Genomic DNA, 25,489 nt, shown 5'->3' on the forward strand with positions numbered 1-25,489 from the left:
TTTTCCTCCTCCTCTTACTCAGGTCCAGAGGCACCGGGCAGCCTGTGCTGGGATGGGCAAGAAGCCCCTTCCCTTGGGGATGCTGATGGGAATCAGACTTCCCGTCTGTGGCTGTCACTGAACAAACATATGGTTTACACAGGCTCTGCAACAATCAGGACCACGGAATTAGGAAGTCAGATTGCTCAGGGAAAAGGCAAATGGAAAAACCACCTTTCCTTATAGGAGACATTTACGGGGACACTTCCTTTCATTATCTCATCTGTGCTCCAAGTTGGCAGCTGCTCCTCCAGGCTGTTGGGGGAGGGGGGCAGGCGGCAGCCCCCATCAGGAGTATCAATCAATAAAACATACAGAAGCCGGAGGCTCTGTGCGCAAACAGGGGCGGTGTCCCTGCTGAGACACGGTCCAGCCACTGATAGTTGTTAAGGTTTCTTTTTTTACAAAATGAAGAACTGTGGGTAGAGAGCATTCAATTTAGTTCCCTCTGGGAAGAACTCTGTCAGGCAGCTCAGAGGAGGTTTGGTTCTGTACATGCAATGGAAGTGATCCTTGCCTTACTGTAAACAGCTGTGTTCTTAAGCAGAGTGCTACAAACTTCTACAGAAGGATTTTCCCACTGGGTGTATACTTACTACCTTTAAGTCAAAGACCATGTAACATAAATGCACCTTGAAAACACCCAAACGACTGTGTATGTGCAGTGTGATCACAGGGACAGACATCATCTTCCACACAGTGGTTACCTGTGAGAAGGAGGACGAGGGAGGAGGGTGGAGGGATTCCAGGTCATCGACAGTATTTTATATCTATTCTGTTGTTTTTAAAGGAGGGCATCTAATGTTGCCATGGGAAAAAAAAATTGGTATCTGTCAAATCTAGATAGAGCTCTTAGCAGCTGATGATTTCCTGTAGGCTTGAACTATTTCATAAGTAAAAGATCTAAAATTCACAGATGCACAGATGTGAAGGCCACCATCACTCAGGGGTCTCCAGGTGCCGGAGGAGTAGCGGAGGGCCCTCTGGGTGAGAGAGGGTCCTTTCCATCCTAATGGCTACGTGCAGGCAGCACCACTGGCTGCGATCCACAGACTGAGATGTGAGCTCAGAGTGATAAGTGGTGGGTGAGACCCAAATGAGGGCTTTCCTAGACAAGAATGACTCTGTCTTATTAATAAATACACATACAACATTTAGGATCAAACTGAATGGTTCCTGCTATGTGAACAAAGAAGGGGTATTCAGTGTGACAGAGGTATTTATTCTGGTTAAATCAATCTATAATTCTAACACAACTCAAATTTTTTTGAGGGGGGGGTGGCAGGGAGGGGGAGTAACTGAGTTGATTTTAAAATAATGGGAAAAACTGACGTGAAGAAATGGCCAGAAGGATGGAAAGAGGTGGGCGTGAACTGGCCCTACAACATACTACAACACACTATAATGCAACAGCGGACGGGCAAGAGCCGGCAGAGGGACTGAGGAGGGGGCATCGAGGGCTCACCCACTGCGACACAAGCATAGCTGGGGACTTGGTCTATGACACAGGTGGTTCTTCCACAATTGACAGTTTTTCAATGAACAACACTAAGAGGATTGGAGAAGCCTCTAAAGGTAACTGGCCCCTCCTCAGCCATTTCCTTGACCAAGCCCTGGTGTGGGGGAGTCAGAGGCCAGCTGGGTGACTGGCTTGTCCTGCCCTGTGGTGGGACAAGCCTTTCAACTGGTGCGTCCCTGGGGAGGGCCCACCTAAGGCTTGTTGGCCAATGTCTTGGCACATACTGGGCATGAGTGATAAAGTGGAAAGTGATCCCTGGAGGGGGAAGGCAGGTGGGCTGGAGGATGGGCAGAGTCGGTTTGCAAAGGCCAGAACTCCGCTGCTCTGCCCGGAGCTGGTCGCACACACCTTAGTGCTCTGGACCCCTCCACAGCCTGGGTCTGATAGATGGAAACCCGAGTCACACCTCCATCTTCCCTTTATAAACTGAAAGGAAAAGACGCTGGGGAGAAGAATCCAAACCAAGACAGACACACTGCCCTCCACCCACTCAGGGGCTCCCTTGCCATAGGCTGCTCAGCATGAGCACACTCCGTCCTGAAGAAGACCCTTCCCAGGTGCTGGAGGAAAGCAAAGGTCATGAGTGGGCAGCTGCCTGCCTTCCCTCCCACTCCCATGCTCCACCAGGTCCAAGCCCTGGGCTCCACGGTTCTCCTCTGGAGTCTGCAGGACTCAGACGTCAGTGAGCATCTGCAACACTGGAACTACCTGCAGTTGATGTTTCGGGGACAGCTGTGTGTCACCCTTCAGAGCTATCCTGCACACCCTCCTGCTTCTGCTCAGGGACGCCAGGACCTGCCAATCTCCCAGGACTGGTGGCCCAGGAGTGCGTGGGGGAGCTCTTCCTTGTGTCGTTTGGCACAAGCATGCACGAGAGCTCTCCGGCTGCAGATTTCAACTTGCTTCCCTTCCCCTTCAAAAAACATGGCTTTAAACCCCCACACTTGATCCTGGGCTTAAAAGGAATGAAAATTCCCTAGTCTAACACTGTTGTGCTCGAGGATGCTGGACTACACTGAAATTTATGTCAAGTTATGGGATTAAAACACTTTTCCACCTGAGATTGGACTTCAATTTGAAAGCCTGGTTTAGAATTATACCAACAAGTTTTTAGTAGAATAGTATACAATTCTACATAATGAAGTTTTCAGCACGCATGTAAGGGCACAGATTTGATTCAGAGTGGCTGGTGAGAATCCCAATTTTGTCCTTATTTGATTTGTGAACTGAACAAATTACTGATTTTTTCTGTGCTTCACTCCATCTTTAAAGTGGGGGTAAAAATACCAACACTGCTGGATTTGTTGTGGGGATTAAATGAGCTAGTACACTCTTGTCTGTGCGTACAGCTCTCACAATGCTGCTTGGCTTACAGCAAACACCCAGTCAACGCTGGTTATGATTTTTTACTTTTGTAACATAGTATCATCCATTTAAACTGCCCGGACTTTTGAGGAAGGCCTGGCTTTGCAGCCCAGCAGGTCCACGCTGCCAGGGATGCTCTACACCCATCATCCTGGACAAAAAAAAAGAGACGGGCAGTTCAGAGAGGCCGTGAGCACTCTGGGGATGCCACTGGGGTGGCCAGGATGGAGCCTGCTTGGAAGGGCTACCGGCAGCTTCCCGAGTGGGTAACGAGGTCACTTCAGTTGTGGATAGTCCCCCCCATAGGATTCAGCCTGACTGCCACTACTGCCTTCAGAACAGGAAAACTCACCCTTGTCCCTTGAGGTATTGGTAGGGTAGATCAGGACCCCAGATGCCAAGAGGTGTGCGTGCTCACGTTCCTCATGTAAAGGGGCACATTCCACATCACCCTCACCCCTACACCCACATCCTTGCTCGGTTACCTGCCACATCCAAGACAATGCAGGTGCCATGTGGACAGTGGTTGTGCCACACTGTTTAAGGAACAATGACAAGAAAAAGCTCTGGGCATGCTCAGTGCAGATACCACTCATTTGGTTTGGTTTCCCTGTACTTTCCATCCAGCCCTGGTGGAAGGCTTGGACATGGAGGGCCAGCCATAACAGGACTGTGTCACACATCAGGGGTCAGGGACACTGTGAGAAGTCACTGCTATAAAAGTAATTTTATAAAGAATAAAGCAGAACGGCAGGTATCACTCACCAATTGTGCTAATTGGAGACGAAGACACAAATAAAGGTGTTTATTCCTAAATCCTGTTGATTTTGAAAGCCATAAGCCCAGTTCTGGGTCTAGAGAGTGTCATGGCCTTTGGATGTACACCAATGGCAGATTTAGACCAATTTTTAGACAATAAAATACACTAGCAGGGCAACAATTTGATTCATAGCAAGATCTTTAGGGAGAGAAGTACAATACTGAAGATCAAATTGACAGTATGTATCCATTACTGAGTCACTTAGCAGGGACCATTCACAGCATGAAAAGCCTTATGGGCATCACCTGATCTAACGTTCATGGACTCCATGATAAAGACATCACTATGGTCCCAGTATACAGACGAGAACACCGAGGCACTGAGAGATGGAGTCCAGGGTCACATGCCCAGGTTGTCTACCCCAGGTTGTCTATCATGTCATGTTTCTCAAGAGTGGCAGCTTCAACAATGAATAGCAAAGTCAACTCTCCACACAGATTCGGAGGAAGTCACATCTCAGCATATCACAGAACGCCAGAGTGCTAGCACGGTGACACAGACAAAGGAAGAGGAGGAAGAACTGACACTCCTCCTCCACTGTCACCTCATCACATGTAGTCGGAACCAAATGCTGTAACAGTCAGAAACACTGCAATCTAATGTTCCAGGAGGAAAAGGGCTTTAAATTAGTTTTGCTGCTTTCCCTTTATCCAAGATTCTCTTCACTTCCCAAGGAAGGAGTTTGTTCTGCAAAGCAAGACAGGCAACACCAGGGGACTTTGGTTTTCTACGATGGAAAGAACGTTTTCACGGAAAACCTCAAAGCGGAACCGGACCAGGTCATGACCCTTGCAGGGAGCCTGCAGGGCTGTAAGCCTCCTGCATTCAAGCTCCTCAGAAAATGCAAGCTCTGATTGAAGTCCCTGGGCTCGCAAGGATGGCCTGGTGGCACTCTATTACAGAAAATCCTTTAATTAAGCCTGTGGACTGGTTAACGAGTCACAGAGCTCAAGTTCTATCGACACACACTGTGATCATGGAACAGGCACCAGGAAGTGGGAATCCACTGTCCTGGAGGTCGGCAGGAAGGAAATGTTACAAAAGGAGACTTCCCCAGAGTCCCACGCTAGATGAGCCAAAGGTACACAAAATCTGGCAAGTACAAGTTGGTGCCAATTCCCCTTTCCTGCAACTGGCAGAACTACAGAATATCAAAACTTTGCATTGAAAATGGTGCTTCTCAAAGCAAACAAAAAAAAAAAGTGTAAGTTTCTAGGCATTTTTCCCAATGATAATATGGAATGAGGAAAAATACTCCAGATGCACAAAACCAAAAAGTAACAAACACAAAGAAATTGAGAGTTAAATGAGCACCTGCAAGGCTGAGACACCTGGAGTACCACTGACCCAAAATGCCTGGGATCAAAAGTGTGCTGGGTTCCTTCATATTGTTATTTTTTGGAGTATCTGCATATATGTAATGATGAATCTTGAGGAGGGAGCCAAGTCTAACCCTGACATTCATTTCCATTTCATGCACACCTTATACACATAGCCTGGAGGTAATTTTACGTGGTACCTCAAATATCTTTGTGCATGAAATTAAGTTGCCCAGTGTGAAATTTTCCACTTTTCATTTCAGCACTCAATGTATTAGATCCTGGAGCATTTATGATTTCAGATTCTGGGGTCAGGGATGCTCCGCCTGAACTTGCTCAGAGCCCTCATCTGTAGCATGGGAACAGCCCTGGGTACTGTGATGAGCCACTCACGCAGGGCACATACTCTGAGCACCAGACAGGGCACACCTCCCATTCTCCAATCCTGGGCTCTTGCCGCCGTCACCGTCACTGTCACTGACAACTGGTGTGATGGGAAACAGTGCCTGAGAACATCAAGGCTAGATCATCAGGAAGCAGAGGGCTGGGAAGATGAACAGAAACCAGTCAGAGAGGACTCCACCTGCTGCAACAGGGAATGTGGGGCGACGAGATTCTGGCCTCTTCTGCTCTGTGCCCAGTGCCCTGCCTCCCATACACCTTGGTGAGGCAAAGTCCTCTTTATACTTTAGGCCTTAGGTTGACTGGCACCTCCTCTGCGAGCTTCCATCCATCTCTCTGCGTGGGGATCATGTCTGCTGCTCTGTGGTCCTGCACACCCATGCACCTCCCTCTCTACAACACCTGGAGTCAACTGTGTGTCCATGTCTGTTTCACTGACCTTTGCTTCTTCAGTGTGTAGCAAAGCACCCAGTGTGGGAGGGTCTTTTATGGGGAGAGTGGGTAACTAGGGATTGAACTCGGGAGCACTGGACCACTGAGCCACATCCCCAGCCCCATTTTGTATTTTATTTAAGGAACTGAGTTGCTTAGAGCCTCGATGTTGCTGAGGCTGGCTGTGAACTCATGATCCTCCTGCCTCAGCCTCCCGAGCCGCTGGGACTACAAGCGTCCTGCCCCACACATGAGGACCATTCAACAAACACTTGCAGAACATGGACCCACAGGGTGGGTGCTGGAAGGTAAGCCATTCAAATGAAAGCGTTGTTCAGCGGGCAGATGCCCCCTCCATTCTACCTCCATGCTGAAATTTCCTTCAACTCTCTTTTAATTTTAGAAGACATGTGATTTTTGTATTTTACTCTTCTATTCTTGTTATATACTCACATTTAAGTAAAAGGTTTTTTAGGCTGAAGACAATGAGCACTTATTGTCCACTAGCCGCTTGGACAATTCAGTGTTTGGTGGCAACAAGCACAGCTTCTCATCAGGAGCCACCTGAGCTCATGATTTCTTCTCCCGAAGGCCTGAGCAGCACATTGGCCACATCAAAGTCACAGGTGTCTTCAGAGCCTGTGTGATCTGGTGTCCACTGCTCTTGAGGGCCATAGTGAGCACAGGTGCACGGCCTGCTATCTCAGACTCAGGGGTTGGGTGAGCCTGAGGGCGGCAAAGTGGTCCAGCTTCTTTCTTCTGGGGACGCTCTTCCCAGGGAACATGGGTGACATGTGGAACGCAGCTAGGCAAGCACCAGGAGGTGGAGATGTGTGGCTCTTCTCCCAGTGTCCGCAAGTGCCTTCCCTTACCGTCTTCCTGCAGCTGGGAGCCTTTGACCTGGCCACAGCTGTGGGCCGGGCAGGCACAGCCGTCTTCACTTCTGGTGCCACCTTCATAAAATGATAAATGAACATTTTTGGCTACTTAACTTTGGCCAGAACAAATCTGGAGCGTAGTTGATCAGGTGGTTCCTCACGTCACTGAAATGTGACCTGCAGACCTTTCCAGAAACACCACAGCCTCAAGGTAAAGAGCGCATTAGGCCGGATTTAAGAAGCTGCTCGATGGCTTCTGGTTTGTATTCCTGGATCAACTAAATTTTAGGCAGCAAGTGTTCTCAGACAAAAGGTTTAAGCAATAAAAATGTTGAATTATCTCCCTTTGTCTAGTTGATCGGGTCTGGGAAGCCCCACAGATACTTTTCTGCCCTGGGAGAGACGCTGCTGGGGCTCCTGAGGTTTGGGAAGACTTCTCAGGCGAGGGCGGCTGACTCGGGATGGTCCCTTCTGCAGCACAGAAACTGGGAGAGCAGCACAGGCTCAGTGGGTCGAACCCGGCATCTTTGTGTTCTGCAGCTGCTCTGCACTCACCCTGGCCCCAGGCACAGATGTCAGGACGCAGGAGGGACCACAGGTGAGCAGCAGAGGCTGCCCAGGAGCTGTCTTCGAGTGGCTCTTCTTTTCCATCAGCAGAGACAAACATCCCAGAGAATCCTCAGAAGAACTTCCCATGTCTCACATTCACTCTTGGGTCACAAGACTCCTTGTCACAGGCAGGCTGGGAAAGGAAGACAGCAGCCACACTCATACTGGGTCAGCCAAGACGCACCCAGGCCTGGGCACGAGGGCTTGACGGCAAGGAGTAGGACAGGGTGGCAGTTGGACAGATGCTAATAGCTCCAGCTGTGACCGCAGAGCCCCTTCTGCACAGATGTCCACCTCGAGCAGCCTGGGAAGCAGGAAGAGCTCTGGGAGCACCGGCCCTTGGCCTTCAGGATGAACAGGGTGACGCGCACACTCACTTCAAAGGAAACAGCTGCCGCTGCAGGCCTACAGCCCACTTCCCTTGGTCAGTGTCAGTCCTCCTGCTGCAGTCAGTGAGCAAGTGACCTGCAGGCAGAGCCTCCAGGCTCCAGGCTCCAGGCGCACCCTTCAGAGCAGGCCTCAGCTGGGTGCCGCTGGCGGTAAGGAACTGCCCAAGCCAGAGGTGGCCCGAGGCTTTCCTACAAAAGGCCAGCTAAGACTGCCAGGCAGTTTTGCCAGGGACAGACGAGTAGATCTATGTTTATTATTATTATTATTATTATTTATTTGGGATGCTGGAGATTAAACCTAGGGCCTTCACACGTTAGCCAAGCACTCCACCACTGAGCACATACAGCTCCAGCCCCTTTTATTTTATTTTGAGAAAGGATCTTGCTCCGTTGCCCAGGCTGGTCTTTGAGACTGTAGGTGTGCACCGCCGCACGAGGCTAGGTTTGTCTTCTAAATTGGTTCCCTGGCCGTGGGATGTAAAATGGATGGGGGCGGCACCATGAATCCAGTTGGGTGTGTCTCATAGGAAGAGTTCAAGGGGCCGGGACCAGGGTGGTGGCAACAGATGGAGGAAAGCTATTTCATGAGCCATTTGTAAGAATGGTGACTGGGCAAGGGTCACTGTGACAGGACAGAGTCGGGCTGTCTTCCAGGGTTACTGTGGAGCAACAAGGTGGACAGAGATGCCTTTCACTACAGAAGGAATAAACCCCAGGGAAGGAATGAGTTTAATGGAGAAGATGTGGACAGAAAGCAACCTGACAGACCTCAGATGGAGGTGTATGTGCTCAGTGGTGAGTGCTTGCCTAACATGTGAAGGCCCTGGGTTTAATCTCTTTCATCCCAAATAAATTAATTAATTTAAAAAAATATAGATCTACCTTGCCTGTTACCTTCCGTGGAGATGAGGTCTTTGCAGATGTCATCAAGTTAAGGCCATCCTGTTACAGGGGGCCTACACCACTGGTAATAACTGGTATCCTTAGAAGAAGAGGCAGATTTAGAGGCACAGAGACACTGGAGAGACAAAGGCCACATGGAGACATGGACAGAGAGCAGAGAGAGGGTCTACAAGTCAGGGGATGATAGAAGCCCTTAGCCTGATTCTTCTCTAGGCCTTCTGAGGGGCTGGGGACACTGCCAACATCTTAATTTGGGACTTCTGGCCTACTGAACTGTGGAAAGATGAGCAACTGTTGTCTTAAACTGCACTCTATGGGTCTCTGAAAGAGCAACTGCAGGACTCTAACAAGTACCAGGACAAAAGTTTGCCTTTGGCTTCAGACAAAACTGGGAAGGAAGACCTGTTATGGTCTAGATGTGACGGGTCCCCAGAAGCTCACAGGTGAGACAGTGCAAGAGGGTTCAGAGGAGAAATGATTGGGTTATAAGAGCTTTAACCCAATCAGTGAATCGATCCCCTTGATTAAGTGGAACTGGAGGCAGGTGGGGAGTGGCTGGAGGAGGTGGGAACTGGAGGCACGGCTTGGGGTGTGTATTTTGTATCTGGAGAGTAGAGTGTCTTTCTGCTTCCTCATCATCCTGTGAGCTGCTTGCCTCTGCGACACTCTTCTGCTATCACATTCTGCCTCACCTTGAGCCCCAAGGAATGGAGCTGGTCTTCTATGGCCTAAGACCTCTGAAACCATGAGCCCCCAGATAAACTTTTCCTCCTCTACAATTTTTCTGGTAGGGTCTCTCGGTCACAGTGGTGAAAAGTCTGACTAAAGCAAGACCAAAGCCAGATGTAAGGCACTGGATGAGAAGAGTAACGAGACAGTCAGCTGCCTTGCAAAACATACCTGTTGGGAGTACGAACCACTTGAGGTCTCAGATTCAGTTTTTAACTACACGATAAGGACAACAGTATCTAACCCATTAGCTGTACACGTGACTACAGCCTATAATCAGGTTGTTATAATAAGTCACTGGGCACAAGCTGGATTGTACATCAAGCTAGTACTTATGCATTTTTATGATACAGCCTCACTATTACTGCAGGGCCAGGCCTGTGCACCTTACTGCCACAAGGAGAAGCTATTTCATTTGCCACTGCTCTAAGAGTGGTTCCAGGAGATGCTCTCAGCTGTCACAAATAGGGGTAGGTGCTACCAGTCAACAGTGAGCAGAGACCATGGATGCTTTTGAACATCCCCTGGGGCACAGGGTATCTCAAACAGAGCATCATCAGGCCCAATCGGCAGAGGTACCAAGCTGAACTATCTGCCCTGGTAGTGCCCGGGCCGCTTCCAGTCACAGCTGCAAATACCAAAGAATTCACCTTCTCGTGGACGGCAGTCAGACCGAACTGGCACTCTTTAGAAAAGGTAAAGCACATCCTTAAAGCCAAGGGCCACACACCCAGCAATCTCTGAATGCACTCAGCATAAACCACCTGCCAGTCTGAAGGGAGGAGGGGGAGAAATGTCCTCCTGAAGAGCCATGCCTGGCAGCTAGAAGCTTCCTTCCATGCCTGGTAGCTGGAAGCCACTGGAGGCCCTGCAGCTAAGCCCTGGGCTGCACCTGGGACTGCACTCAGTAGCAGGTGGGTGGACCCTTCCTCAGCTGGCACAGGAAGCCACTCCTTATCTCTAGCTCATGGCCACGTCTCAAGTACGGCCCTCCTCAAAGCTGCTGTATCTCCGCTGCTGCCATCTCTGGCATGCAAAGCATTTGCAGTTGCCTCTTGGAAGCTATTGTGTAAATACGGCTGTGCATACTGTACATTTTTAACCAGCCTGTTCATCAAGAGTCTATGGTCTGCTTGTCACCTTTCACCACATCTCCGGCCATAAGCAAGCAGAGCCTCTGATGGTACTCCCTCAGTGAGAGCACCCCAGAAACGCGAAGAGCTCACTGGGAGGCCAGAAGACCCCAGGTAGAGTAAAAGCAAAGGCAGGTTCTCGGCTGCCCTCTCCAGTGAATATCTTGAGATATAGCTGAATATCTTGCTCTGAATACAAGTTCAAACACACCTGAGCAAACGTGGGGTGGGGTGGTTTGGGTGGCAATGTTAAACACAACGGCTAACCCACCCGTGTTGGAGGGTACAGTAGGCCAACAGGGGCAGTGCAGAATTTAGTCCTAAAGTCCAGAAGTCTGTACAGATTAGAAAATAAGTTGCACAGTGAAGTTTCAAATACCCTCAGGATTTTCTTCGAGCTTCTGAAATCATCAAAATCAAAATGGCATTACAATTTAAGATTGGCTTCATACTATTTTATTTAAGCCATATTTAAGTCAAGAGATTAATTAAAGCTTTTGATCCATTAAGATGGAACAAATATTTCAACAAATGGAAGATGTTCAAAAGTCAAGACTTCTGGCATTTGAAGAGACATGTATAATCACCCTCGCCTAAAAGCAAAACATCGCATAGCCAAGGAAACATGCTATCTCATGGGAGAGCCATATAAAATACAAGAATGCAAAAATTACCATTTCTCTCAATCTTTATTTATGGAATTTACTTAGCTACTATAAGTTTAGACTGCCTCAGCTCATAGAAATAACCTCTCCTTGCAGATATGGAAACACTGTTTTCATAAAACTGGCATATTTACACATTTGTCTCAGTTATAGAATGGCTTTTCAAAGTAAACAATATTAAAGTTTCCCTTTGCCTATACAGCCAAATAGCTGAGTAACTCATAATATGATCTGATAAAGAAGAAAAGCTTGCAGGGCATGGTGGCTCATGCCTGTAATCCCAGAGGTTCAAGAGGCTGAGGCAGGAGGATAACAAGTTCAAAGCCAGCCTCAGCAACTTAGTGAGGTCCTAAGCAACTCAGCGAGACCCTGTCTCAAAAAAAAAAAAAAAAAAAAAAATAGAGGTAAAGCTCAATCTGTGTTTCAATTTAGTTCAAATTCTCAAGCTACAAAGTGAGCACCTCAGAAGCAGCACTGATATTGATATTTCATGATAAATCTGGACATTTATTTCCTATTCTCATATGGCTGTTTATGTCACTCTCCACGCTGCCTAGTTTTACCCTGTGAACCAGCCTAGCCTGTCACATGCCACCAGTTCAGAACATCCTTATTTCCTCCATACATGGAAATACACCACCGAGTCACATTTTTGTAAAATCCAAGTTCAGATTCTAGGGAAGATAAAATACTAGTGCAGAATCAGCAGGAAAATACTTCACTGGGCACATTTATAAAAAATGTTCCCAGAGCCAAGGAGGGTGTAGAGTGTGTGCCTGTGCGTGTCGTGGGGGGATAGTCTGTGATGTGACTATAGCAGAGGCTCCAGGGCACTCCTCCTGGCCAGTTCCCAGGGGCCAGACGTGAGCACACCAGCAGAGGCGAGCCACAGCTGGCCACCCACTAATGAGCTCTGTGCCTTGTAAAGGGAGTATGGTTTGCACAACCAGGTCATGGGCGAGCCTTGAAATCAGCAGTCATCAGGAACAGCGGACTTCAAAGTATGCCACGAGGAGCACTGGTACTGTCCCTTAGCCATGTGATCTGTTTTATACAGAAGCCCTGTGACTGGAGTTTGAAAGACACTGAATGGGAGCCATGAGAGTGCCCACCCAGGGCTGTGGAGGACCGACTGCCACACAGGGTAAAAGCTCAGGATTGTGGCCTGCACCCCGTGAAAGCCACACTGAGGTCGGCTAGATGGCTCACCCCATTACCAGTGCCCATCCAAGGAGAACAATGTGCAGACACAACCACAACCCAATGTGCAAAAGCCGAGTCTCCCCTCCCCGGGTTTGCAAGGGCGGTCACCCCAGCAGGTCAGTGGGTCCAGCACTCCTGGGCCGGGGGTCTGGTGGCAGCGGCTCACCAAGGCTCACCTCTTCTTCTTGGTGATGATGAGCACGTCGTTGAAGAGGAAGAAGTAGACCTGCTGCCTGGAGGTCCTCCTGGAGAAGAGCACCGTGTCCTCCACGAAGGCCGTCAGCTCCCCCCTCTTCACCAGCCACCGGGACGAGGACACCAAGGGGAAGGGCTGCAGAGACAGCACAGGGCCAAGCCCAGTCACGGCCACAGGATCAGCCATAGCCAAACACAAGAAGCGCTTTCACACAACAAGAGCATCAGCCACACGCCATCTCGGTGCAGCACAGACACAGTGCAACTGGAGAAGCACGGAACGCATGCTCCAGGAGAGAGGGAGACACCTTGGTCCCCGGTATAGAAACTATCACCCCATAGTCAGTGAGAAAATGTCACTGGATCATAACTGAAAGGGTGAGCTAAAGAGGAGTCACTTAAGATTGACAAACCAGGTAATGAAATCTATCCTTACCAACAGTAGGCATTAATCAATACGTAATAGTGATGTGTACACACGGCTTCACATGTGGGTGCCCCCGTTCACCTCTCTCTTTGAAAGCCTGGTTGAGTTATATATCTCATTATTTTGTAATAATGTATGTTTCGTTATTTTGTAAGAATGTATGTTTTGTATAATGCTATGATTTATTGAATCATTATCTTGGATAGACATTGGGACTATGTCCAATCTTCTGACTGTTACAAATACTGCAATACCTATTTATTTCATTTTATACACACAAAGTACAGAATGACTTCTCAGAAGTACAGCTGTTAGGTGGTAGTAAGTTGCACTTGTAATTTTGATGGTATTTTCCGAACTGGGGTGGTGACAATCTTTTCTACCAGCAACATGCAAAAATTCCCCTTTCCTATAACCTCATCAATAACATGTGTTCTCAAACCTTTGGATCGTGTATAAAGCTAAAGGCTGGAATTCTGTATCCTAATTTCAAATGGCGATTTTTCTCCTCAGTGAAGTAAAGCATCTTTGCGTTCTAACTTGTGGTTTTCTAATATTTTGCTTATCACTTGCATCTTACATAACGGGGACATTATCTCTTTCACTTGTATGTGAGTTATAACTGTTTCTTCCCAGTTTGCCACCTACTTTTCTACCTTTTTATGCTTTTTATTTTTCTCTTCACAGTGAAATTTCAGATAGATGAAATGAGCACCTTTTCTTTTAATATGTCTGGATTTGGAGTGAGCTTTTGGGCCTTTCCCACAGCGCTGAGGCTGTCCTGCTGAACCACATCACCCCGGGTCCCTTCTTTAATGAGAACTTTCCCGTGACTCCCGAGTGGCCCTGTACAGCTCCTACTGCTCAGGAAATCTGCTATGAGGATCTGAGCAAATCTCATCTTGAAAATAAACACGGTAGAAATAGCTTTTATCCCTGAGGTGTGACAAGGTCCTCAGATGTTGTATTTCTAATCAGTACTCCCTAGGGTTTCCAAGTGGTCTGAGCTAACCCTTCATCTCCCTTTCTGAGCCAGGTTTCTGCACCCCCATCACTGCCGTCGGGGGGTTAGAACAGAAAAGTTCACTCCAACCTACCACTCAGGGCACCTGGACCCTGCTCCTGAGTCTCCCACCACTCACCTAGTGACTCTGTCGTCAGTTACTTACTCTCCAGCTTCATTTTTCTCATTGATAAAATTTAAAAGGTGTGACTGTAAAAAAGAGTGGTCCTAACACTCTGGGATGTGGCAGAGAACCTTCTTTCTGCAGAACACCATGAAATTCTGATCCCTCTAATTCCACTGCATGAGTTAGAAACACTTTTTCTAGGAAAACATCTGGGCAGTCATTGTAAGTTGCTTAATCAGAACCACAATCAAGAGCCCTCTCTCCCATTCAGAACCCGACTAGGAGCCAACAAAGAATGGCCCTGACCTAGATTTGCCATTAACTGTCACTTTCCTCTTTGTTCACCCTGCCATCCATTCAAAAGCAGCATCAGACAGGCCGTGACAGCAGCACACGTCCAGAAAAAGTTGTGGAAAACAATGAACTTAAAAATAAAAAGTTTCCATTAACAATGTTTATTACAAAGGTTAAAAAAAAAAAAAAAAAGAAAGAAAAGAAAAAAAGCCTTCATTTGATTTAGAACACCCTGGCCCAGCTCATGGGGTACCACTGTGTGCAGGACATTTTGAAAATATTAAACAAATGTGTTTTTTCAACTCTAAAATTCTACCGTTTTAACTATCTCCTTCCCTCAAGTTTGGTGTCCTAGGATAGGAGCAAGGGGTTGGAGGTGCACCTTAGATAACAGAGCTCCTGGCCTGCAAGGTGCTTCTGTCTGGAGAGGCAGGGCCAGAACTGCCTCAGCTGAGGCTCTCTTACCAATTGAGGGCCCTTCTTTGAAAAGCAAATTCCTATTCACTTGGCTGCCCTCAACTGTCCCTATTTTGATAAGATTTAAGCAAAAGGAGTCATTAACATAGGCACAAGGATACCTTAATTTTAAATTCCAGCTGGGAGTTAATGGTGTACATCATCTCGGTCCTCTCCATCTTCCGGGCTCCTTCATTGCATAGTCGAACCAGCTGGAACAGAAGCAGGAGGTTAGGAGAGCCAGGCAGAAGCCTCACTTCTATTGCAGGTCCCGCAGGACTGACAGCACCTAGGAAGGCCCAGGACTCACCCCCATGGGTAAAGAACTCTCAGTTTTGCACAGTTAAGATGCTCTGCTAAGTTAGAAGCAGTGTGGCCAGACGGGAGGAAAAGAAGGTCCTCAGCAAGCGCAGTGGTACCCTGTAATCCTACCTACTCAGGAGGCTGAGGCAGGAGGATGGCCAGTTCAAGTCCAGCCAGGTCTACTTGGCAAGAACTTCTCTAAAAACAAAAAAATTAAAAAGGCTGGGAGTGTAGTTCTGTGGTAGAGTGTTCCTGGGTTCAATTCCAAGTACCACCACCAAAAAAAAAAAAAAAAAAAAAAAAAAAGTCCTGAGAAATTTCAAGCGTACACAGGCTCTGTCTGCCACACCCTGACACTCAGGTGTTCCCCGACACCATGCTCTCCACCCATACCGCCCTCTCCTGTCCCCTGCTCCCACCTCTATGCTGGGAACCCCACTCAACCTCCTCAGCTGCACCCCTGCCCACTTCCAGACCAGAGCAGCGGGAATCAGACCACCACACTTCAGAGGCAGAATCTAGGCTGTGTTCAGCATGGGATCAAAAATGGGGTGCAGAAAGAGGAGGTCTTGGGGGGCCTGATGGCCAATGGACCCCAAGGATGGCCATGCTAAGGGAGTCAGTTAAACTGCAGCCCTGACTCCTCCACCACAGGCTTCTGCCAAGTACCTAATGTGTACCTGACCCTCTGGTCAATATCAAAACAAACTTAATTTCTAATTTTTTATTAACTGGAAAATCTGGAAAAAAAAATGTCCACAAAAGGGTCACTGGCCATGAAGATGAATATGACTGTTAATAATAAAGGTTGGAAATTTTATTTTAATGCTACTGATTTGTTAGATAAAATAACATGTGCACATTACAATAAAATAAAATGCTGATTATAATACAGAACTAAATGAATAGAACCCAAGGAGGGGCCTTCTGCAATAGGAGCCCCACAAACACAGAAATAGATCTCCTTATCAATAAATACATCATTCATTGAAAAAGAGCAGTTAACTTAGCACCTCCTGTTTCAGGTGCTAGGGATATAATACAACCAGAGGACACACCCTCTCATATTCACACACACCAATCACACTGAGGTCGGAAAGGGTGCTCTACCACTGAGCTACATCCCCAGTCCTTTTAAGACAGGGTCTCACTAAATTGCTTACTGCCTTGCTAAACTGCTGAGGCTGGCCTTGAACTTGTGATCCTCCTGCCTCAGCCTGAGCCACTGGGATTACAGGTGTGCACCACCAGGCCCAGCCTCACTTTTTAAATGTAAGAAAATGACATTATTCAGTGTGGATCACCATCTTATTCCTCAAACTTCCCAACAGCAAACCCATTAGCAAAAGACGGCGTTGTCCCATGAGGGGGATTCTGAGGAACCCAGGTAGCCCCGAGGACAGGTTAGAAAGGGAGAAGCTCCCCAGGCATCCTGAGCAATGAAGTCACTGATGGTGTGCAGCAGAGCAGCACTCCTTCAGTTACAGGTGCCACGGGCAAAGTGGGATTCACAGCACCTGCCTCTGTCCTGCGGGAGGGGGAGTGAGCTGCCCAGCCAGAGATCATCTGCCTTGACCTCTGACCCTACCCGTGCCCACCACACCCACCTCTAGCCCACCTGCAGGTCTGCTCCTCTCCTCCCCAGCACTTGCCTCCTGCCGAATCAAGGATACCTGAACTCCACACCTGGGTTCTCCCTGCTCCTGTCCCCACTGTCACCTTCACACAATACCCTGTGACTTCCTACACCAGCTCAGGACAAAGTCACTGACTCCCACGCCCGCCCCCTGCCCACCGCCCTCTCCTGACCTGGATTCCTCAGGCTCCCCATCACTCGCTGGCCTTGGGTCCCTCCACTCTCTGAGCCCTGGTTGGAGGCTGTCCTCATGCTCACCCTCAGCTAGCATCTCTCTGTCACTCGCCACCGTCTCTGTTTACTGCCCGACCTCCTCTTTACACTGCACACATCACGAGTGACGCCACCACATTGGTCCTATTCATCGCCATATTTTTGGCGGCTGGCATCATGCCCAGCCCAGTAGTTGATACTCAATAAATATTTGTTGAAGGAGAGGTCGGATCAGCAGCTATTCACCACCAGGAGCAGACGAGACGGCTCAGCCGTGACCCAGGACCGTCTGGAGCAGGGAGAGCCAATTTCACCTGCGCACAGCAAACATTCCAGTTTTCCAGCTTAAGTGGAGAACGCAGGGCAATGGGGCGAGCACGGCTGACCCACAGAAACACGAGGCTCCTTCTGGGACCGCGGTGGGGCCACGGGGGACCACTGGGGTGCAAGGGCCACCGGGGCCAGCGCTCACCTTGCTCACTTCCTTCAGGGCCCTCTTGCAGGCCTCGTACTTGGGAGACTCCCTCAGGGTTTTCTGGCAGATGGTCTGCAATAAAGAAGAAACAACATGGTGGACCGACTCACCCAGGAAAATATACCATGCTCAGGCACATCCTCTCACTCACAGAACCCGGCATGCTGCACCAACATGATGCACAAGGACGACATTAAAACCCAAGTGAAAAAGCTGGGAAACGATCTTTACACCCACGGTCCAGGGAATGGCCACGTAAGAGGACAGACTCCAGCCTGGTTCCAAACCCCAGGTTGGCCCTGTGCTAGTTACACGACCTTGGGCAAGTCACCGGTCAGTACTGGCCTCAGTTTCTTCATCTGTCAAACTGGAATAATGTCAGTATTACATAATAGGTTGCTGCAAGGGTTAAACAACAATTCACGTAAAGTTCCCATTTAAGCACCTGGCATACAGCACAAGTTAGTTCTAAGGTAAAACTGAGCTTGAAGACGGTCAACGCAAGGTAAACTGAATTACAAATTGACCGTGCCTAATCTGAAAATCTGAAATCCTGAATGCTCCAACATCCACAAAAGTTTGAGTATCAGCAGGACGCCAGAACGGAAAATTCCACACCATGAAACTTTGTTCCATGCATGAAATTTTAAAAAATATTGAATAAAATTATCTTCAGTCTTTGTGCAGAAGGTGTGCATAAAGCATAAATAGATGTCCCGTTTATCCGTGGGCCCTTCCCCAAGATAACCTCAGGGCACATATGCAACTGTTCCAAAATAAAAAAAAAAAAAAAAAATCCAGTATCTGAAACATCTCATCCCAAGAATTCTGAATAGGAGATATTCACTCTGTACTTATAACTTTTGAAATGATACACAAAGCCCAGAGAACCATGTTAATTGTTGAAAATGTTCCTTTTGGTTAACAAATTTAATTAAACTTCCAAATGAAAAATTTTAAAAATTAAAAAGATGATATTTTAAGTACGTCTAGATTCTGCCCAAATGGCCTGATTCCCGCACATGGCAGAAAGAAGAGGTCTGCAGCATCAGGCAGGGGTGGAAAGTGTGGTAACCCACAAGCTATTGGGACCTGAAATGTGAGTACCAAAAAGTAGGCTTCAGACTGTTCCACATGAGAAGCACAGAACATACCACAGTGGGTTTACGTGAGAGTTCTCCTATTATTTTACCATGACCCACCCACCGTAAGAAATAAATTTATATTGCAACCAGCACACATGTGCACATAAATAAACAAGACTGTTCAATGAAATAACACTTAACCACATCATGAGCCATATGCACATCATGCTCCTCATATTCCACTCTACTTCATTTTTCAAAAACTGTGATTCGAAAATTAATTTTATGACCCATTAATAGCTACAAAAGCAACATGAAACATCCTGGTTGTGTCCTTGCGGGCAGGCACCCCATGATGGAGCCCAGGCATACAAGTTTATATAAAAATCTGTACAGATATGAATTTTCTAGGAATGAAAACTATAGATTTACTCAGAATCCCAAAGGGGTCTGTGACCCTAAAAGCTCAGACCTTAAACAGCCAGCACTGGACAAAAATGGTTCCTTTGATTCTGGAGTCCCATCTGTTCAAGCAATAGTCTCAAGGTTTCGTTTTGATAACCCAGTTATATTCTGTCCTTAAACATGACGGATACCCATCTGAGAACAAGCAACATGGTTTTCACAACTTCAAGTTTTGCAGTTCAATCACTGCTACATAACAATCCCTGGGTAATCCCTTAGAATAAGACGCTACCTGGCCCACTGGCAGGGTGAGACCTGTGTGGAACTGGCTGTCCTCCACTGCCCACCCTGCCCCTGCTAGCTGCTGCAGTTTGGCACACCTGGCATGCAGGCCTCTGCCCTGGGCCAGCTGCTCTCCAGCTGCAGGGTGTGCCAGGCAGCCTCTGCTCACTGCCCAGCATGGCCAGCATGCCCAGCTCTGCTCCCAGAGGGACTCTAACATACTCAGGATGCTAAGCTTCCAAAACCAGTATGCCCTGCCTAGCAAGCCCAGGTTTGTGCCCTGTAATGCCTCCCATGGGAAAGAGAAGCCCTAGAACATCCTGGAACACCCAAATGGGAGGGGTCTTAATGACCAGGCTGAGCAAACTGAGGCTCACACAGAGTGGTGAGTTGCCCAGGGTCCTACCTTCAGCTCAGCCAGAACAGAAACCAGGGCTCTGTCCTTGAGAAAGCAATACGCTTCTCAATTCAACAATGTCGGGTGGGTGGGAAACGTGATCAAGCTCCACCAGAGGGGTGGCACAGGCATAAACTGAAGATAAATTCCAGAGATATCCAACACAGGAAGATTTTTCCAACAAAGAGCACTTTCTCATGGGATTAGGGTTTTACAGAAGGAATATGCCTCAGTTTAAGTGGAATAAGGCTAATTTGCTTCATCGGGTTTACAGTAGCCCGGCTCCCCAGGGGACAGGCCACAGATGGGGTCTTACATCCATCAGCAGAGGAAGGCGGGTCACCCTCTGCATGGGGAGGATGAGAAAAGAGATCATGGGCAGGTTCCTACAGTCTTCATGGGACTCGATCCGTGACAGCACTTCCTTGAAGGCGGGGTTGGTGGCTCTGAGGGGAAACAAAGCAAAAAGAGAAACTTCAAAATATTTCCTTATCCAGCTAAGCAGCAAGAGAAACTACACCAGGGAACACCGAGGGTGCTCACCCCTTCTCAACGATTTTGAAACACATGAAAACAACATCAACCCAGGAAACAGAAATGGCCCTTCCACTTCTCTTGTTTCAAGGCTGAAGATCAGATGTGGTGTCATGTGACAATTTTAGCAAAACTATTAATACTGTTACTAGAACTGGGACATAAACAGAGGAACAGGACTGGGTGGTGTGACGATGAACGTGTCAGGTATAAATTAGTATTCAGACTAGCTGCCCCTCTGGACCCCTGGAGCCACTCCACCATCACTGAAACATGCTGCAGCCCCTGCCCTGGCCCTGGACCACCACCTAGGAAAGACATATTGTTGGGGCTAGAATTGGCACCAAGAGGCTTCTGGCCCTTTGTTAAGGTCCTCTTTCTAATACCGAAAGCCAGCACACCTCTCCTCCTCTGCTGATGAAGAACAAGATGGCCACGGTGTTTTTATAGCTGCTCCCAAGGACACCACCGAGCAGACCCATGCACTTGACTTTTACAGGCCAGACAGGAGCCCAGGAAAAGAATGGGGGTTAGAGGTATCTGATTCCACCCTAGGTGACGTAAGGCCTGGAAAGATCCAAAGTGAGACCTCCCAGGTCTGCTGACCAGCCCATGTGCCTGTGCCACCTCCTCTTCCCCTCGAGACCCCCGTGGAGGTCTGCAGCCTCCAGTGCACCTGCTTTTCCCAGGGGAGGGGCAGGGGGTGCCAGGGAGCACAACTGGACTCCCAGGCCTTGAAAAAAGCAAGAAAAAGAACCAGGAAGCAGGATGGGGCAATAACTAAAAGTAAATAAACAAAAACACTGCCAGGAGCAGTGACACAGGACCTGTAATCCCAGCGGCTCAGGGGACTGAGGCAGAAAGATCCCAAGTTCAAAGCCAGCCTCAGCAACTTAGCCAGGCCCTGTCTCAAATTGGAAAAATAAAAAGGGCTGGGGATGTGGCTCAGTGGTTTAGAGCCCCTGGGTTTAATCCTCAGTACCAAAAATTAAAAAAAAAAAAAAAAAAAAGAAGTTTGAAAATTAGCTGCTTTGGATCAAGGCTACAAAAAGTAAAAACATAGAATGACGAATAACAGAAATGTTTTATTTTCATTTTCTCAAATTGAGAAGTTTTACATTTTCTTTCCCTGATAGCTTTGAGAAAATTCAGGATGCTAAAAGCAAACTTCATATTGGTGGCACACTGGGATCACTCAGGACTCAGTCCCTCGTCCTGCTCCAAGGGTTCAGACTGAATGGTCTGAGATGGACTCGGCACTGTCTACTTGGTTTCAAAGATTCCCAGCGTTTCTAGTGTCCCTAAGAGTCACTGCTTATAACCTCGATGCACATCAACTACACAAAGCCCTGAAAACACAGCTAACAATGACCTCCAAGAGAATGTCCCCATGAGGGGAGCAGTCAGGAGACTTAGACAGGATCTTTATTTTGGAGTCAACTAACTTGTAGCAGGAACTATTCACATTTTTTTAAATCCTGCAAAACCAAATGCAAACTGAAGTTAGCTCTGGTTCAGGGCTTTGCTTTCCAACATGAACTTGCATTCTCCAGCAGTTCCACGGCAACCAGAGGAGCAGGGATTAAGGGGAAGTAAAGGATGTGACTTTGCCCCCTAGGGCAACTTCCATCACTTCTGGAGACATTTTTGGAATCTGCTGGACAGAGGGCAGGGATGCTGTTACACATCCTACAGTGCACAGGATAGCCCGGGGAAAAGGACTTACAGCCCCAAATGTCCATCATGCAAACCCTTCTTTACACTTGAGACCTCATCAGCAGCTGGCAGCATTGCAGACCCTGTCCCCGCGAGCCTCTCAGCAAGATGAGGAGAGAGGGCATGATCAGTCCTGGTAGCCAATGTGGGGCTCTGGCTACTGCTCCATACAGCCACCAGGGCCATCACCAGCCCCACCCTCCAGAGAGACCTCAGCACCCACCCCACAGAGATGGATAGAGCTCCCTGAATGTCACCACCACTGCAGCAAGCAAGATGCAACCCTCAGAGGCCCCAAGCTGGGTGACAGCAAAATGCATCTGCCTTCTAATGCCAAAAGCTGCTCATGATCAAGAGGAACCCACAATGCTGCTGAAGCTCCAGGGTGGCTTGTCCCACACCAAAGCTCAGGCAGCTCAGAAGGTCAGAAAGAAAACGTGTGGCGGGAAAGTTAAAGTTGGACTCCTGTTGCAGCATAATTAAATCATCAAAAACAGTTTTTCCTCCCTCCTCTCCTCAGCACAGGTACAAAGGTGGAAGACACTCTGGAGCTCCTATGAAACACTTACTCCAGTGGTCAACAGAGAGAGTGCCCATAGACAGAGAAGCCCAGAGCCCCGTTTCCATCCTACCCACTCTCTGGGCCCCAGGCAAACAATATATTGCCAGTTACTGGCTTAGAAAACTGGGCGGGTGAGTGCAGATCACCTCCGTACGTTTTAACAACTAGGGAAAACAAAAGGAAATCAAACCCAAGGACAGCAGCAAACCATAAAGTACTTCAGAGAAAAGCACCCCACAGACTCGACTTCATCTATGAACATCCAAAAGTAATCCTCTTAAATATTTCTCCCTGGAAAACGGCTCACCAGGAGGCATTTCTAAATATCATTTAGGGATCAATTCATTTTGATCCATGAGCTCAGGCTACTGGACGACTGAAACCGTGGCTTACAGCAGCTTCTGCAGCGTCCGCTGCTGGTAGACCTCATTGGTGCAGTACTTCACATAGGGGTCAAAGGTGGACGCCGTGTGCTTCTCCACAATGTCACTGATGTCATCGATGAAGATGTTATTCTGATGTCTTGCTTCCAACTCTGTAAAGAATCTGAAAAAAACAATGAAAAGTGTTTATATTTCTTCCAGATCGCCTCATGTAATGCTATCATATAGGATTTAAAAACACCTGCAGTACACAGAATCAAACTCAGAAGGTGCTAAAAGGAAAAGAAAAAAAAACTCAAAAGCAAGTATTTTGTTTCAATTTAAATATGTCTTATGAACAGCTTTATTGCTTCAAGTATCTGGCTTTAAAACATCGATAATCCCTGGCATTTCTGCATCTTCAGGTACGATTCAGAATTGTAGATTTCACTATTTTTCAAGAATCCACCAAGTAGGAGAGGAGGGAGTTCATGCTTCTGTATTTTATTATACTGAAAAGCACGTGAGCAAAACACCAAATTAAATGCCTAAAAAACAGTCTGAAATATGCCTAATTCATGTGTCCTTTTTCTCAAAGTAAATAAGATCATCTTTTAAAAAATATGTGTTTTGCTGATCCATAGTGGCGAGGGGTTGACGGGGGGGTGGGGAATAGGAAAGATGGTGGAATGAGATGGACATCTTTACCCTAGGTACATGTATGGCTGCACAACAATGCGACTCGACATTGTGTAGAACCAGAGAATGAAAAGTCGTGCTCCATTTGTGTACAATGAATCGAAATGCATTCTGCTGTCATGTATAACTAATTGGGATAAATTAAAAAATAAAAATATGTGGATGCTAACCCACAATAAGGGAGGGGAAGATTAGAAGTTCACTGGATTAGACAAAGGAAAATGAAGGGGGGAGGGGAATGGGAATAGAAAAGATGGTAGAATGAACTGGATATACCTTTCCTACCTTTACATATGAATGCGTGACCAATGTAACACCACGTCAAACACAACCACAACAACGGGATCCTAATTGAACAAGTCATACTTACTCTATGTGTGTAAAATATGTCAAAATATACCCTACTGTCATGTATACCTAGAAATAAAATAAATACACATGATATTTAGATGTCTTCACATTGTATTTAGGCCGAAATGTAGGGTTATGACATTTGGTGTAAAGATGGCAATTTAGGCCCCCAGGTTTAGTACGTGTGTCCTCACGCACAGGATACAGATCACATAGGCAGCCACTGTGCATTCACCTGTGGAGCGGCACAGGGGGTGTCACCGCTGGACTGCTGCGCATGAAGCCACCGTGAACTTTCTCCTGGAGCTACCTGTTCAAGTCTGTTTCCAAATCTCTGAGGCAGAAGCTAAAGATGGAGCCGCCCCTGCACCGAGTGTGTGGGTAAGGGTCCTCGCACCAGGACACGACGGCGAGCCCAAAAGGCCAGGAAGGGGAGCTGATCCGACCCGAGGAAGTGAGTTCACTAGGTGGAAGGCAGGTGAGAAATGACACTTTCCCTGGGACACACAGCCAGGCGCTGCAGAGGACTAGAGCCATTTATAGCTCAGGATGTCACTGAGATGCAGCACAGCAATTTCAGCAAATTTTGTTCTTCTTCCTTGGATTCTGGAACATGGTTCCCCAAATCCTTGAAATGTCCAGGACAATAAGGAATCTTGTATGATAAGGAGATGTCGGGGGACCCCTAGCAGCTTCAGGTGAGGTAGGTAACTAGGAAGGCAAGGCCCTCACTATGGGGTTGAAGATCCCAGCCCGTCCTCTCACCCCCCAAAATGGGAGAGGTCCACAGGTTGCCTGTAGTCACCTTGCCTGTGTGATGGCTCTCCTGGCTGGCTGTCCCCGAGGTACAGCCTTTATGATCTGACAGCAAAGGCAAGCAAAATGCCCTCCTGCCTCCTGGGAGTGCTTCCAGCAAATCCAGGAAGGGAGACAGATGGGGAATCCTGACTTTGAAGTGAGGCGGGACAGACGCATGGGCAACCTGGGAACCCAGTGCCTGCAACTGACGTCTGAAGGGATGGCAGTCTGTGGACGAAGTCTGGCACCCAGCACCAGAACAGGAAGGGACGGCTGGACACCCGGGCATCCATAGAGCTGTTGGAGGGTGGGCTGAGGTGTCTGAAGCTCAGGAAGTAGAAGCAGCTCCAGAGGCAATATGAGAAGGCTCCAGAGCTCCGAGCAGAGAGCACAGAACACGGTGTGGTAAGGTCTCAGGCCCAGGAGCCAGGATGGAGCAACGGGAGCAGAGTAGGGCAGACAGAGAGCACATGGCACAGGACGGATCTCCTTGAAGAATTGGCTGAGGTGTAGACTGCAAGAGGGACGGGCACAAAAGAAGCCTGCAGAGCTGCGATGGCTGGGCTTTAGAGGTTTTGCTGACAAGGAGAAACTCTGGAGGCACGAAGTCCCCACCAGAGGAGAGAGCTGGGACAGGGAGGGTTGGGTAGATGAGATGGATGGCTGATCTGGGATGGTGACAAGGAAACCTGCAGTGGGGGATCAAGGAGAAAGGATGAAGGCTGAGCGAGAGTTTGGAGGTGACATAACAAACTGTGAGGCAC

At 48.0% G+C, this 25,489-nt stretch overlaps 1 protein-coding gene across 1 annotated transcript in view; it reads right to left on the reverse strand.

Annotated features, from left to right (window-relative positions):
- Positions 1-25,489, reverse strand: part of Arhgef26 (Rho guanine nucleotide exchange factor 26) — a 93,696-nt gene that overhangs the window by 13,292 nt on the left and 54,915 nt on the right. The window contains exons 6-10 of the mRNA XM_026392937.2: positions 22,909-23,061; positions 20,020-20,149; positions 17,532-17,606; positions 15,030-15,119; positions 12,582-12,736 (exon numbers count right to left, since the gene is read on the reverse strand). Of these exons, the coding sequence (XP_026248722.2) occupies positions 12,582-12,736; positions 15,030-15,119; positions 17,532-17,606; positions 20,020-20,149; positions 22,909-23,061 (603 nt within the window). The remainder of the gene's footprint in view (positions 1-12,581; positions 12,737-15,029; positions 15,120-17,531; positions 17,607-20,019; positions 20,150-22,908; positions 23,062-25,489) is intronic.

Source organism: Urocitellus parryii, chromosome 2 (assembly GCF_045843805.1).
Source record: "Urocitellus parryii isolate mUroPar1 chromosome 2, mUroPar1.hap1, whole genome shotgun sequence".
NCBI classification, from domain to species: Eukaryota; Metazoa; Chordata; class Mammalia; order Rodentia; family Sciuridae; genus Urocitellus; species Urocitellus parryii.